Source organism: Microtus ochrogaster, chromosome 7 (assembly GCF_000317375.1).
Source record: "Microtus ochrogaster isolate Prairie Vole_2 chromosome 7, MicOch1.0, whole genome shotgun sequence".
NCBI classification, from domain to species: Eukaryota; Metazoa; Chordata; class Mammalia; order Rodentia; family Cricetidae; genus Microtus; species Microtus ochrogaster.
In genome coordinates this window covers 48,676,484-48,689,270 of record NC_022014.1, presented here as the reverse complement: position 1 = coordinate 48,689,270, position 12,787 = coordinate 48,676,484, and the positions used below count along the sequence as shown (strand labels likewise).

Genomic DNA, 12,787 nt, shown 5'->3' with positions numbered 1-12,787 from the left:
CTGTGAGTTCGAGACCAACCTGGTCTACAAGAGCTAGTTCCAGGACAGGCTCCAAAGCCACAGAGAAACCCTGTCTCGAAAAAAAACAAAAAAAAATTACATAAAACAAAACAGCAAGCAAGAATCAGTTACAATATCCAGTCTATTGTATTTGACAGAATTAAAGAAAATATCATCTATTCTATGTTTGTGAGTCTAAAGTTTCATATCTGTCTTTTATTGTGACTAATGAAAACTATAACTATCTAGTCTTCAACTACATCAAAGACCCCAGAGGATATATTACCTGAATAAACAGCAAGTGTGCATTTTAAGCAACTTCCAAAACTCTAGAAATGACAAAGACATCTGCCTGCCTGGACAGTCACCCAAAGTTTTTCTATAACATTGGGGCACCCATCTTCAGCCTACAGGCCCAGAATATCTGGCAGACTTTTCAGTGAAGCAGAAAATGTGAAGGACTGTCTTACCTGTATTAACAAAGTTCATCAATCGCTTTCCTCTGTGTACTGCAGAATGTCTGGCAGTTTCTTCTGAGAAGGTGGAACCTGAAGGACCATCCCACTTTGTTTTTGCAAAGTTTAGCAGTCACTTTTCTGTGGGTCCTGAATGTACAGTTTATACAGCATACTGTCAAGCAGTCCAGGAAAGAACAGTTTCTTGCCCAAATGGCTAACCTTGTAACACTGAAAGTAAACTCCATAATGAATTTCTTTGATGCCCCTCATCTTCTTTGAAGTAATTAGTGCTGCCTAGAGCAAACATGTTTCACTGTCATGAAAATCTAAGTTCTTTTTCTGTTTGTTCGTTTTTTGTTTGTTTGTTTTTATTTTTTATTTTTTGTGGGTGTTTTTAGTCTAAGTTCTTAAAACATTTTAAATGCCATATTCTGTAAGTCTTTGAAGTGTTTGAAGATTACTTAACTGAAATATATTTTTGTATACCTAACATATGCCTATAAATTTGACTATTATAGATGACTATTAATTTGTATTTTAATTATATATTATATTTTTAGATTAGCTGCATAAACATAATACCTTAGACAAAAGGACTATACATACAGTATAACAAAATTGACCTTAAATTTATATCAATAAATTAAAATTCATATCAGTTAAACTATTTTGAGATTAACAGTTGTTTTTTGAATAAAAGTAGATTCAATAATCTACCCTTTTCTTCCATCATAACCACATCATACATTTCTACATCATGTTTTCCTTTCTTCTTTCAAAAAGAGATTGACTATGACCAATAACAATTTATAACCAACCCCTTTGAATGAAAACAAACATATATAAACAATATTTTGGGAATTTGGGCATAGTTCTCTAGACTACTTCCTGCTGATTGGTATTACTGATAATCTTATCGGAATCCTGAGAAAATTTGATATAATGGCCAAGTCCTGGGAAGACCAGTTATAACCTTTGCTGATAGATAATCACCTGTAAAGGTTCAGGAAGTCTCCCTTGATCACATCTGGTCCATCTTAACCTGGGACAAATCCTGTTTTGTTTGCTGTGAAAACAAAAGCAAAACCAGTTCTCCAAAGCAATGCATCTTTTAAGGTCCATTTTACAAATACATTTTTCCGTTCTAAAGTTAAGACATTTTTAAAATACTTAGATTGGTATATTTTATCAATCTCTCTTTCAATCCCATGTCTCCCAGCAACTGTTTCTTGCCTGTCAGCCATCAAAAACTGTAAAATCAACACAGGATTCAGACTCCCTGTGTATTTTCCATCTCTATCTGACTTATCTTTTGTTATTTTATTTCTCTGTTTAAAGACTTTATTATATTATTTTTGAATTATTTATTCCTTTCTATAACTGTCAATACCTTTTTATTTCTTTCTTAAGCCTATGCACATTATAAAACATATTGGAACCTTTTTAAAGGTTTTTAAAGGTTTTACAGTCTGGACCTCTTTTACTGTGTATCTTTTAGCCTTTTTTTGACCATGTTAACAAACCTTTAAACTGCTAAGCAGTGTGGACCTCTGCCTCCGGCCTTGGCAACTTGCTCCGCCCACTTCTTAGGTCCTGAAAGTCTAGCCTAAAGCTCATGCCCAGTCAGAGGTTAATGACTGAGAGCTGCATTAAACCTTTCCTAGAGCTCTAGAATCCCAATGCTTTCGCTGTGGCAGGCATTTTTACTTAGTTTTTTGTTCCTACTTAATGTACTAGCTACTCAAGGACTCACTGTCCCGCAGAAACTCTTGTAGGGATCCACCTCCTCTTTTTAAAAAAAAAAACAAAAAAACAAAAAACCTTCCTCATGCCTTATGGAAATTCAAGAGACTCACATTGGTACACCATTTGTAATTGGAGGTTTTTATCCTGCCTGCTAGTTCCCGAATAAACACTCAGAGTCTTAATATAAATGTTCAGCTCAGACTTATTACTAGCTAGCTCTTATTTAAATTAACCCATGTTTCTATCTGTGCTTTGCCATGTGGCTATGGCGTTGCCTCGTTTCCTACATGTCTTGCTTCCTTGGCAGATGGTTGGCATCTCTCAGACTCTACCCTTCTTCTCCTGCATCTCTGCTTGCATTTCCCACCTGGCTCTATCCTGCCTTGCCATAGACCAAAACAGCTTTATTAATCACTCAGTGAGAGCAACACATACTCACAGCATATAGAAAGACCATTCCACAGCTCAAATGGGTCATTTTCCACAGAGAAAAGGAGAGTTGAGTTGAATAACAGAACATTAGGAATGAAGAAAGGGAATACAGGGCTTGTGAACCAGTGTTAGGTAAAATGACTACAATGGAGTTGAATCACAGTTGAGGAGTTTGGGTTTTATTCTATAAGAAGTGAAGGATCAACCAAGATTTTCTAAAGGTACAATAATGCTAAGTTTTTCCCATCCAAGGATGGTAGAAAATGACTGTATTCTGGAGACGGGGGAAGAGCAGGAATTCAAGGCCAGCCTGATCTACATGAGACTCTCTGTAAATATGAAGACGAAAAAGAAAAAACCTTTCTCCTGATAGGAGAGGCTTAAAGGAGAAAATGAAAAGCAAAGGCAGAATATTAGTAAAGCGGGTGAATAGAGGTCAGGGGGCAGGGCCTGGGGAGACAGCTTCTGGAAAATCAGACACCTTAGACAAAAGGAAAACATGGTAGTGATGAAAGTGAATGAAAGCTAGAGAAAGGATAGTCTGAATCAAGAGGAAATTAGATTCATAGCCCTTAGATTTCACCAGTTTTTCAAAGAGAAGATCCTACTATGTACTGATATAGACCTAATTCTATATCTGTGGGGGAGCTCTGATGACTGGAAGCCCTGATACTTCATCAGAGTGGCCTGTCCTCAAAACACAGTGATCCTGGATGAATTCCTGTCAGATTACTTAGTTACATAGTGTGAGTTGTTTTAGCTGGTCAGGGGCTAGCCTGAATTCAATTCCCTGAACTCCCATGGTATAGAAGAGAGCTGGTTTTTACAAGTTCTCCTCTGACTCCCACATGTGTACCATGCTGCATGAGTGCATGCACATGCATACACACACATACTCACACAATAAATGTTTTAATAAGTTAAATAGGATTAACTGTGTTAAATTGTATCCTACCAATTTAATTCATTTTCCATACTTTGCATTCAACTACAGAAGTGGCTCGGCAGTTAAAAGAGGTTTTGCTGTACAAGCAAGAGGACTGGAGCTTGCACCTACAGGAAAGCCAGCTGTGAGCTCCAATATGCTCACATGTAACCAGAACATGGGTCAGAGACACACAGATCCCAAATGCACCGTAGCCAGCGAGCCTAGCCAAAATGGTGAGGCCCAGGTTCAGTGAGAGACCTTGTCTCAAGGTGGAGAGCAATATGCAAGATGCCTAATGTCATCCCTCTGGCCTCCACACATACATACATAGACAAGCTCACCTGCACACGTTTGTACCACACACAAATCACATAAATGATAAATAAGTAAAATGAATAGAGAGCACCTTAAAATGAAATGTATATAATCTTTAAAATGTTAAATACTCACTCTCTTTTATAGGTTAGATACATGATAAGACCATATTGGAATAACATTTCTTATTGCTCCATTTGCCAAAGATACCTAAAATTTAATGCATGCTTTCTTGGCAAGGTTGTAGAGAAAACAGGTTCTCTTGTAGGTTAATAATAGTTCTTGTGAGGAGGCAATTTATAGCACCTAGCACAATTATATAAGTGATTATCCTTTGTCTTAACCTCACAGCAGACTAGTAGTCTAGCCTGATGATAAATTTACAGATGATAAAAATAGTAGCAGTGTCAGGTGTTGGTCGCTCACTCCTGTAATCCCAGTACTTGGGAGACAAAGGCAGGCGGATCTCTGAGTTTGAGGCCAGCCTGGTCGTCGGTGGAGTGAATTCTAGGACTGCGAGGGACTACACAGAGAAACCCTGTCTTGAAAATCAAATAACAACAAATGCCAACTGTAGTAGTCTGTTCATTTTAGTGTTGTTGAAGATAGCAAAATTTGAAATAATGAAATATCCACCAGTAGCTATCTGGTTGCTAAAGTAGTGTTCCACATAGCCAGTACTGAGTGCTTGGAGTCATCTATAGCTGTGAATGTGAACAGAGTGCTGGCAGTTTCTGGGAGCATCTGTGAAGTGATCTCTAGGGTGTATTTTTTTTTTTTTTTTTTTTTTTGGTTTTTTGAGACAGGGTTTCTCTGTGGCTTTGGAGCCTGTCCTGGAACCAGCTCTGTAGACCAGGCTGGTCTCGAACTCACAGAGATCCGCCTGCCTCTGCCTCCCGAGTGCTGGGATTAAAGGCGTGCGCCACCATTGCCCGGCCTCTAGGGTGTATTATTAAGGAAAAGCAAGATATGCACTTATAAATAGAGAAGGGCTATGAAATTGCATTCATATATATGGATATATAAAGCATATGTATCTATATGTATGCATACTTAACATATATATGTTTATTTTCAAAATGAAACAGTGTAAAGATAAAACAGCAATTATTATTTGGGAAGGAAAGAAATGGGATGAAAGAAGCTGGAAGTTAAACTTTCCTGTACTTGATTTCATTGTTTTGAGTTTAGAATCATGTGTTTTACATATTTGCCAGAACAAATGGGAGGTGGTGTGATGGCATAGTTTAGCTACTCAGGAGGCTGAGGCAGGAGGATTGCTTTGTGTTCAGAGGTTTGAGGCCAGGTCAGCCTGGGAAACATAAATGAATAAGTAAAAATTAAAAATAAATGTACATAAACTGAGGGGTGGTGACACATGCCTTTAATCCCAGTACTTGGGAAACACAGGCAGGCAGATTACAGAGTTCGAGGCCAGCCTGGCCTACAGAATGAATTCTAGGACATTCAGGACTGTCACACAGAGAAACCCTGTCTCGAAAAAATCAGTCAGTCAATCAATAAACAAATAAATGTGAACAAATAACTACTTGAGATGGTGACACAAGTACAACAAAAAGTTATTTTCAGGTAATCTGTATTAATGTAGTATTCATTCTTTGGGAATGTCATACAATTTATTCTGATAATATTCACCTCTAATTCTCTCATATCCACCCACCAACTTCCAACTTTCTGTTCTCTTTAAATAACCCTGTATTCACTTTGTGCTAGCTATGGAGCCGTCCACCAGAGCATGGCTGACCTACCAGGAAGCACATCGTCATGAAAACTGACTCTCCCTCCCCCAGAAGCCATCGAGTTGTCAGCACATTCTCAGCTAGAGTGGGCTTCATGAGCCCTTTCCCTACCCATGTTTGTAGGCAGAGTTTCCATTGAGACTGCCGGCTCCCTATAATGACAGAGAGACTTATTATTAGTTATGAAAGCTCAGCTGATAGCTTAGGCTTGTTTCCAACTAACTCTTAGAACTTAAATTAACCCACTTCAGTTAATTTACTTTCTGTCTTGTGACTTTATTACCTCATCCCTGTATTGCCCATCCTGCTTGCTCAGCATCTCCCGGTGTCTCCACTCTTCTTCTTCCCAGTGTCCTCTGTGCCTGGAAATCCTGCCTAGCTATTGGCTGTTCAGATTTTTAGTAAACCAGTCAGAGTGACAACGTCCTCACAGTATACAAAAAGATTGTTGCGCAACACATGTTAAATATTGACTGGCTTGATCTTGTACCAACAGCCAGAGCTCCTGTGAATTCATGAGTGCTAGTCCATATGTATATACAAATTTTCTTGACAAAGGTTTTTGCTACATACCCTGTGCTGCTATCACATTTGGCAATCTCTGCCTAAGCTTAGCAAGTGCTGGATTTGTAGGCATGTGCCATCATGCCAAGTTCATATGACATTTTATTCAACTATTCATGCATATAAACTCTGGAGCTACCTCTGCTTTTTGACTAATGTGAATTATGCTGCTACAAATTAAGTTCCTGCGAATGTCTATCGTTTTTAGAAATTGTCATATACATTTCCATAGTGGACACATCAATTTATTTATCCACTGGCAATCACCAGTTACATTTCTTGCATCCATGCCAGTAGTTGTTACTTTCTGTTTTTATAACACACACACACACACACTTTAAGCATCCTGATAGGTATGAAAAACAACATAGCTTTCATTTGTATCTCCCTAGTTAATTGAATAGTTGAGCATTTTTTAAAAATCTGCCTATTCTCTTGGAGAAGCTTGTATTCATGTCTTTTGCCTATTTTTTTAAATCGATTTTTTGGTAATGAAATGTAGGAGTTCTTTATATATAGTCTGTTTTAATCCTTTATAAAATCTACAAGTTACAATTTCATTACATTTCATGAATGCCTTTCTGATCTCTTGATTGTATCCTTGCTTTTTATATAATCTAGAATTATCAGTTTTACTTTTGTTACCTATGTTGCTTTTGGTTCTATCTAAGAAAGCAATACTAAATCCTGCTCTCTTGGTATTAAAAACTCAAGTTAATTTTCATGCATAGTTAAGGGTACAGCATCATTCTTTTGTTTGTGGACCTCAGATTTCTCCAGTACTAATGTTGGGGACCAAACAATCTTCATGCTCATGCTGAAACTCATTTGGCCAAATTTTTATGGATTCATATACTATATGTATTAAGCCAGCATCACATTAATATACTTTTTATATTTTATATCAGCATCACACTGACTTCGGCAGTAAGTTTCAAATCAGAAAGTTGGCCTGGTGGTGGTGGCATACACCTTTAATACCAACATGGGGAGGGGAGAGGCAGATGGATCTTTGTGAATATGAGGCCAGCCTGGTCTAGAGAGCAAATTCCAGGATAACCAGAGCTGTTACACAGAGAAGCCCTGTCTCAAAAAAACAAAACAAACCCCCCCCCAAAAAAAAACAACAACAAACAAGCCAGAAAGTGGGAGAACTTTAGTCCTTTTCTTTTTTTGAGACAGGGTTTCTCTTTGTGCTCCTGGCTGTCCTAGACCTCTCTCTCTGTAGACCAGGCTGGCCTGGAATCACAGAGATCCACCTGCCTCTGCCTCCCAGGTGCTGGGATTAAAGGTGTACAGCACTACTGCCTGGTTTATAAAATTTGTATAAGCAGAAGGGGTGGCAATAATAGCACAGAAGATAAGAGGAAGAAATAGTGGTGTACTGACAGCATGGTGGATGACATCAGGATTTCAGGAACCAGAGGCTGAGGCTGAATGATTGCATGAAATTGAGGCCAGGTTGATTTTAGACTAGCCAACCTAGAATATAGAGTGAGACCTTGGGAGACTGGGAGATAGAATCATTGTGGGGGAGACAGAGAGCTATATATACTTTTATACAGTGATGTAACTGTGGTTAAAGATATATTCATTAACCCTAAAGCAGCAACTAAAATAATTTAAAAAAGGTTTACATAACTGAGTTTATCAAAATGGCTCAGCTCAAAAAGGAACTTGCTATACAATCCTGATGACCTGAGTTCAGTCCCAGAACCTACATAATCAAAAGATAGATCTGACTCTTGCACATTGTTCTCTTTCCTTACACAAGCACAAATATACATACACAAATTAATTAATAAAAAAAGTTTTTAGAGCCTAGGCAGTTTGGATGCTCAACTTACTAAACCTGGATGGAGGTGGGCGGTCCTTGGACTTCCCACAGGTCAGGGAACCCTGATTGCTCTTCAAGCTGATGAGGGAGAGGGACTTGATCGGGGGAGGGGGAGGGAAATGGGAGGCGGTGGCGGGGAGGAGGCAGAAATCCTTAATAAATAAATAAATTAAAAAAATAAAAAAAAATTAAAAAAAGCTAGCTAGCAAAAAAAAAAAGTTCTTAGGAGTTATAATTGTACCAGACAGAGGAGATGAATGGGACACATGGAGTAGGAAGCAAGATCCAGGTGAAAAGATTTACAGGTAAAAGGATCCAGTAATCCTGAGATCTGAAATATTTGGTGTAAACATATCAGTCGAAAGCAGAGATTAAGATAATGAGTTTTGAAAAAACTCTGTGTGCAAGACCCATCTATGTGCTGCCTCCAAAACAACCACTTTAAATATAAAAATGTTCAACTGTGTAGTGGTGGCACATGCCTTTAATTCCAGCACTTGGAAGGCTGAGGCAGGCAGATCTCTATGAGTTCGAGGCCAGCCTGGTCTACAGACTGAGTTCCAGGACAGAGTTAAGGCAGTTACACAGAGAAACCCTGTCCCAAAAAAAAAAAAAAAAAAAAAACCCACAAATATATAGAAGTGTGTGTGTGTGTGTGTGTGTGTGTGTTTGTATGTAATATATAATAGAAGATTTTATATTTGTATTATATAAATACATGGAACTAAGGAGGTATTTTAGGAGCATGGAGCTTGTATAAATAAGTTTTAAATTGTAGATAGGTAAAAAGACTAGAACAAGCCATACCTTAGTAACACAAATTAAAATAAACTTTTAATGATTACATTAATGCTGGAGTAAATTTCAGAGCACAGCTATCACTGGGGATTGAAGTTATTTCTTAATAAAGCAGTCACTTAAACAAGAAGACATCACAGTCTTAAGTGCTTAGTAACAAAGCTTTACAAATGGGAGGTGAGACCTGCTGTCCTGCCTTCTCAGTCACTGAAGGATAGACAGCCATAGAGCAGCTAGTGTAGGACTTATAGCCAGCTGATTTAGTCTGGTTAACATTTGTAGAGAACTCCATCCAACAAAAGTAGAATATATATTCTGTTGAATTACATTCTAGGCCATAGAACAACGAAGTCAAGTTTACACAAAATATAATGTGGGCACTGACCACATGAAATTAAGTAAATCAATAGCAGAAAAATCTAAAGAGCGCCCAAATATGTGAAAATTAACCCATGATCTTAGGAAATCAAAAGAGAAAATGCAGACCATTTGAACTGAATGAAACATAAAACAGTCCACCAAAATTAGAGTGATGTCTCTAAAGCAGTGCATGAAAACAAACTAAGCGCTAGCCACAGGGTTTCAATGTGTTTTTAGACGAGTATCACGTGTCCCTCAAATGGATGCAGTTTAAGCCCATTATAGCTCTATAAGGATGGGGTTGTTTGTTTGTTTGTTTGTTTGTTTGTTTTCAGGTATGATAGGGCTCAGGCTAAAAGAGACTTGAAAAACATAGCAACTAAATAACATTTAGACTTTATGTCCTGATTCATACAAGCCCAGAAACCAAAAGGCTTTCTGGGGCATCAGCAATGATGGTTCAGCAATTAAGAGCATTTATTAAATAGACTAGTACCATCTAACAAAAGCCCCGTCAGAGATGGAAAATGAAGACTGGATAAAGTGACAAGTTGATATCCTTACAATACAGAGAGATTGTTAGGTGAAATTACAAGCAAAATATTGATAGTAAATACAAAGATGTTCAATAAGTTATTTTATTTTGATTTTTAATTTTCCTCTCATGCGCTCCTGTTCTTCTTTTCTTTTTAATCCTTATAACACAGTGTGAGGTCTCCCTTGTTTTTTTTCCCCTCTCCATTCCTTCAGCTTTTTTTCTGCCCCTGCTCAGTTTAAAATCTAATTGTGCTTAGAGTTTAGACAATCTCAGTTTGCCTTTGTTATCCCAGTGTGAACTCAGACTCACAAAGCATTCTGATTCTTTTGTCCAGAATCCCATCCTGTCCCTTACTAGGTCATCCTTGCTTAATTTCCAAAGTGTTAATTCTGATGTAACTTCCTCGAAGCCTTCCCTGGCATTCTTCCCTATTCCTAACCCATCCCCCATCACCATATGAAATGTATTCTTCAGTTATTTCCTAGGTTTCATTTCATGTCATCTTTGGGTTGTTGGTATCTAGCACTGCTCTTTGTGACTGGCAGTGTTGGATAAGTACAATTTTAGAAATTATCTGAGTTAATCCTAAACGAGGAAACACCCTTTCCTAAGATGACAGAGAATAGTGTGAGCTGAACCAGGAGTAAGTAGACTTGTTGCTATGTCTGTTCTCAGTGCTGTATGAGAACATAGTGGGGCCTTTGAGGTTTCTTTGCTAAGACAGTTCATATCCCTAACAGTGCTTATGGGTAGAGCATACTGGGAAAGCTCTTGGGGCAAGAGTAGGAGGGCTGAAAGGTGTAGCAGCACCGAGAGCCTGACATCATCACACAGTGCACAGAAACAGAAGTGGCTGTAAAACATAATTTCTCACCAAATACACTTCTATTCAACTAAAATGAAGAATCTATGGTATTGCTGCCAGTTTTTTTTAATTTGTGTTGCTTTTCCAGAGTCCACTTACATAATATGACATAAATGGTCTAGGGTAATAGAGACATTATATCTTTAATTATTCAGAGTAAAGATCGTGTGTTTACTTCAGTATCACATACTAAAATGAGGACCGTTATTCAGAGATCTTCCATTTAATGTCTTCTTTTTTGTTTTGTTAGCGTCGTCTTGGAGACGCAGCCAAGAAAGCCATCAGTAAATTGACAACTAGAACGGTGAAAAAGGGTGATAAGGTACAGTAATGAAATTAATTTCGTCTTTGAAATCTCGCTTGTGCTTTGCCTGTCTGGAAAGCCTTCAGCTAGTCCTTTGACTTTTCTGAACTCCAGGTGCTCTTGCCCTTAGCAGCATCAGTGACTACTCACTGTTCGCACTGTTCCTCAAGAGTTTTCAGCGGTTACAGCCGAGCACACATCTGCCAGGGGTTCTAATGAGACATTTTGCACATAAAATAGCCAAGAGAAGTACATTTTCTTCTGTTTCTTAGGACTGCTGCATCTGCTTTGGGTGTTGTTTCTTCTCAGTTAAGACCTCCCTGAAGACCATCATTTCTAGGGAATTTCAGTTAACAAGGGCCTTATAACAGGCTGACGCTTGTAGAAAGAGCAGTTTATCAGTGTTGGACCTAAAGCGGACCAAGTCAAAGAGTTGGCAACAAATAGCAGAGCTGAAACCTTTCATCAAAGCTCCCTAGTCAGAGCTCAGGTGTACATAGCATTTTAGTGTTAGTTTCTACATTCAGTATATCCAAACTTACCAAGAATTTGAGAGAGAAAGACAGAGAGAGAGATCTCAAAAGGCAAAAAAACAAAAACAAAAAACAAAAAAATCCATCTGGCACCTTATGCCCAGTGCTACTATTTTTTAGCAGAGAACTCTGGAAAGAGGATTTTGTGTGATTCTCTGTTTTCTGTGTTTTCCTGCATTCTTTCTTTCACTGATTTTTATTTGTAAGCCTGTGAATACTGGAACCAGTTGTCCTCAGCACAGCTGCAGAGGAAGGGACATTCTCACTGGGGTTGCTGTACACTAAGGAAGGAAAGGGCACTTGCAGAAATGCTTCCTTGGCTTGGCCAACTGCTATTAATTAGAAAACCCCTGGATTTGATACAACCTAGCTGTCATCCTCTACCCCTCCCCAGTACTAAATATTCTTTCGTATACTTATGAAAGCTAGCACACTTTTTGTACACCCTGCACCTGCCAACCATGTGGCAATGACTTAGGCTATTTGCATGCCTTGCTTTAAGATAGCTCCTCAGCCCAGAGGATGAAGGGAGTCAATTAACCTGGTGACCAAACAACTGGTTTGTCTTTTCTGATTCTTGATAAATACTCAATATTGAGTTAAACCAGTAACTGCCCCAAGTCTGTGACCAGAGTGCAATTCCCATACTTGAGTTAGGACTGTAACAAAGGAGTCTACTGAGCACTGCCCATCATTTGTAGCTGTGTTCTAGGAATTGATTGGCTGCATGAACCTCTTAATGAGGATCTCAATGTTTTAGATTATAACAGTGAAACCTATTGAGACTAGGCAGTAGTAGAGGAGTTGGGGTAGACACATGATAATCCAAGGTGATCTACTGTGAATTGTGGAAAAAACAGGGCTCTGACTTATCCTAAGATATCATAAATAGAAATTAGTATGGATTGTATGATTGGCTCATATGTAATTTGGGTCAGCCTACTTAAACAAATGAAAAGTTACTATTTTTAATTCCTTTCCCTTTGTAGCCATCTGCTTACTATAGGATTGTTCTTAGCTGAGTTGTAGTACTTGTGTGTACACACTCAGCTCCTGTGCTTTTTGTTTCAGGAAACAGACCCAGACTTCGATCACTGTGCAGTCTGCATAGAGAGCTATAAGCAGAATGATGTTGTTCGGGTTCTCCCCTGCAAGTATGTCAGATTTCTGTATTTGAAAGGAATGATATTAATGTCTTGTTTGTCTCCCTCCCAGAGTGGGTATCTACTTGGTCCTGAAAGCCACCTGACCAACAGTTCTCCTGACAGGCTAAGGCCCAAATGCTGATAATGAGAGAGCATGGTCAACTCTGACCAGTGTCCCTTCCAAGAATTTTTTGTGTGTGTGTG

The 12,787-nt window shown here is 38.5% G+C and overlaps 1 protein-coding gene across 1 annotated transcript in view; it reads left to right on the top strand.

Moving 5' to 3' along the window:
• Rnf130 (ring finger protein 130) overlaps positions 1 to 12,787 on the top strand; it is a gene marked incomplete at its 5' end in the record, with an annotated part of 91,933 nt that overhangs the window by 59,849 nt on the left and 19,297 nt on the right. Inside the window, 2 exons of the mRNA XM_005350162.2 lie at positions 10,852 to 10,923; positions 12,510 to 12,592. Of these exons, the coding sequence (XP_005350219.2) occupies positions 10,852 to 10,923; positions 12,510 to 12,592 (155 nt within the window). The remainder of the gene's footprint in view (positions 1 to 10,851; positions 10,924 to 12,509; positions 12,593 to 12,787) is intronic.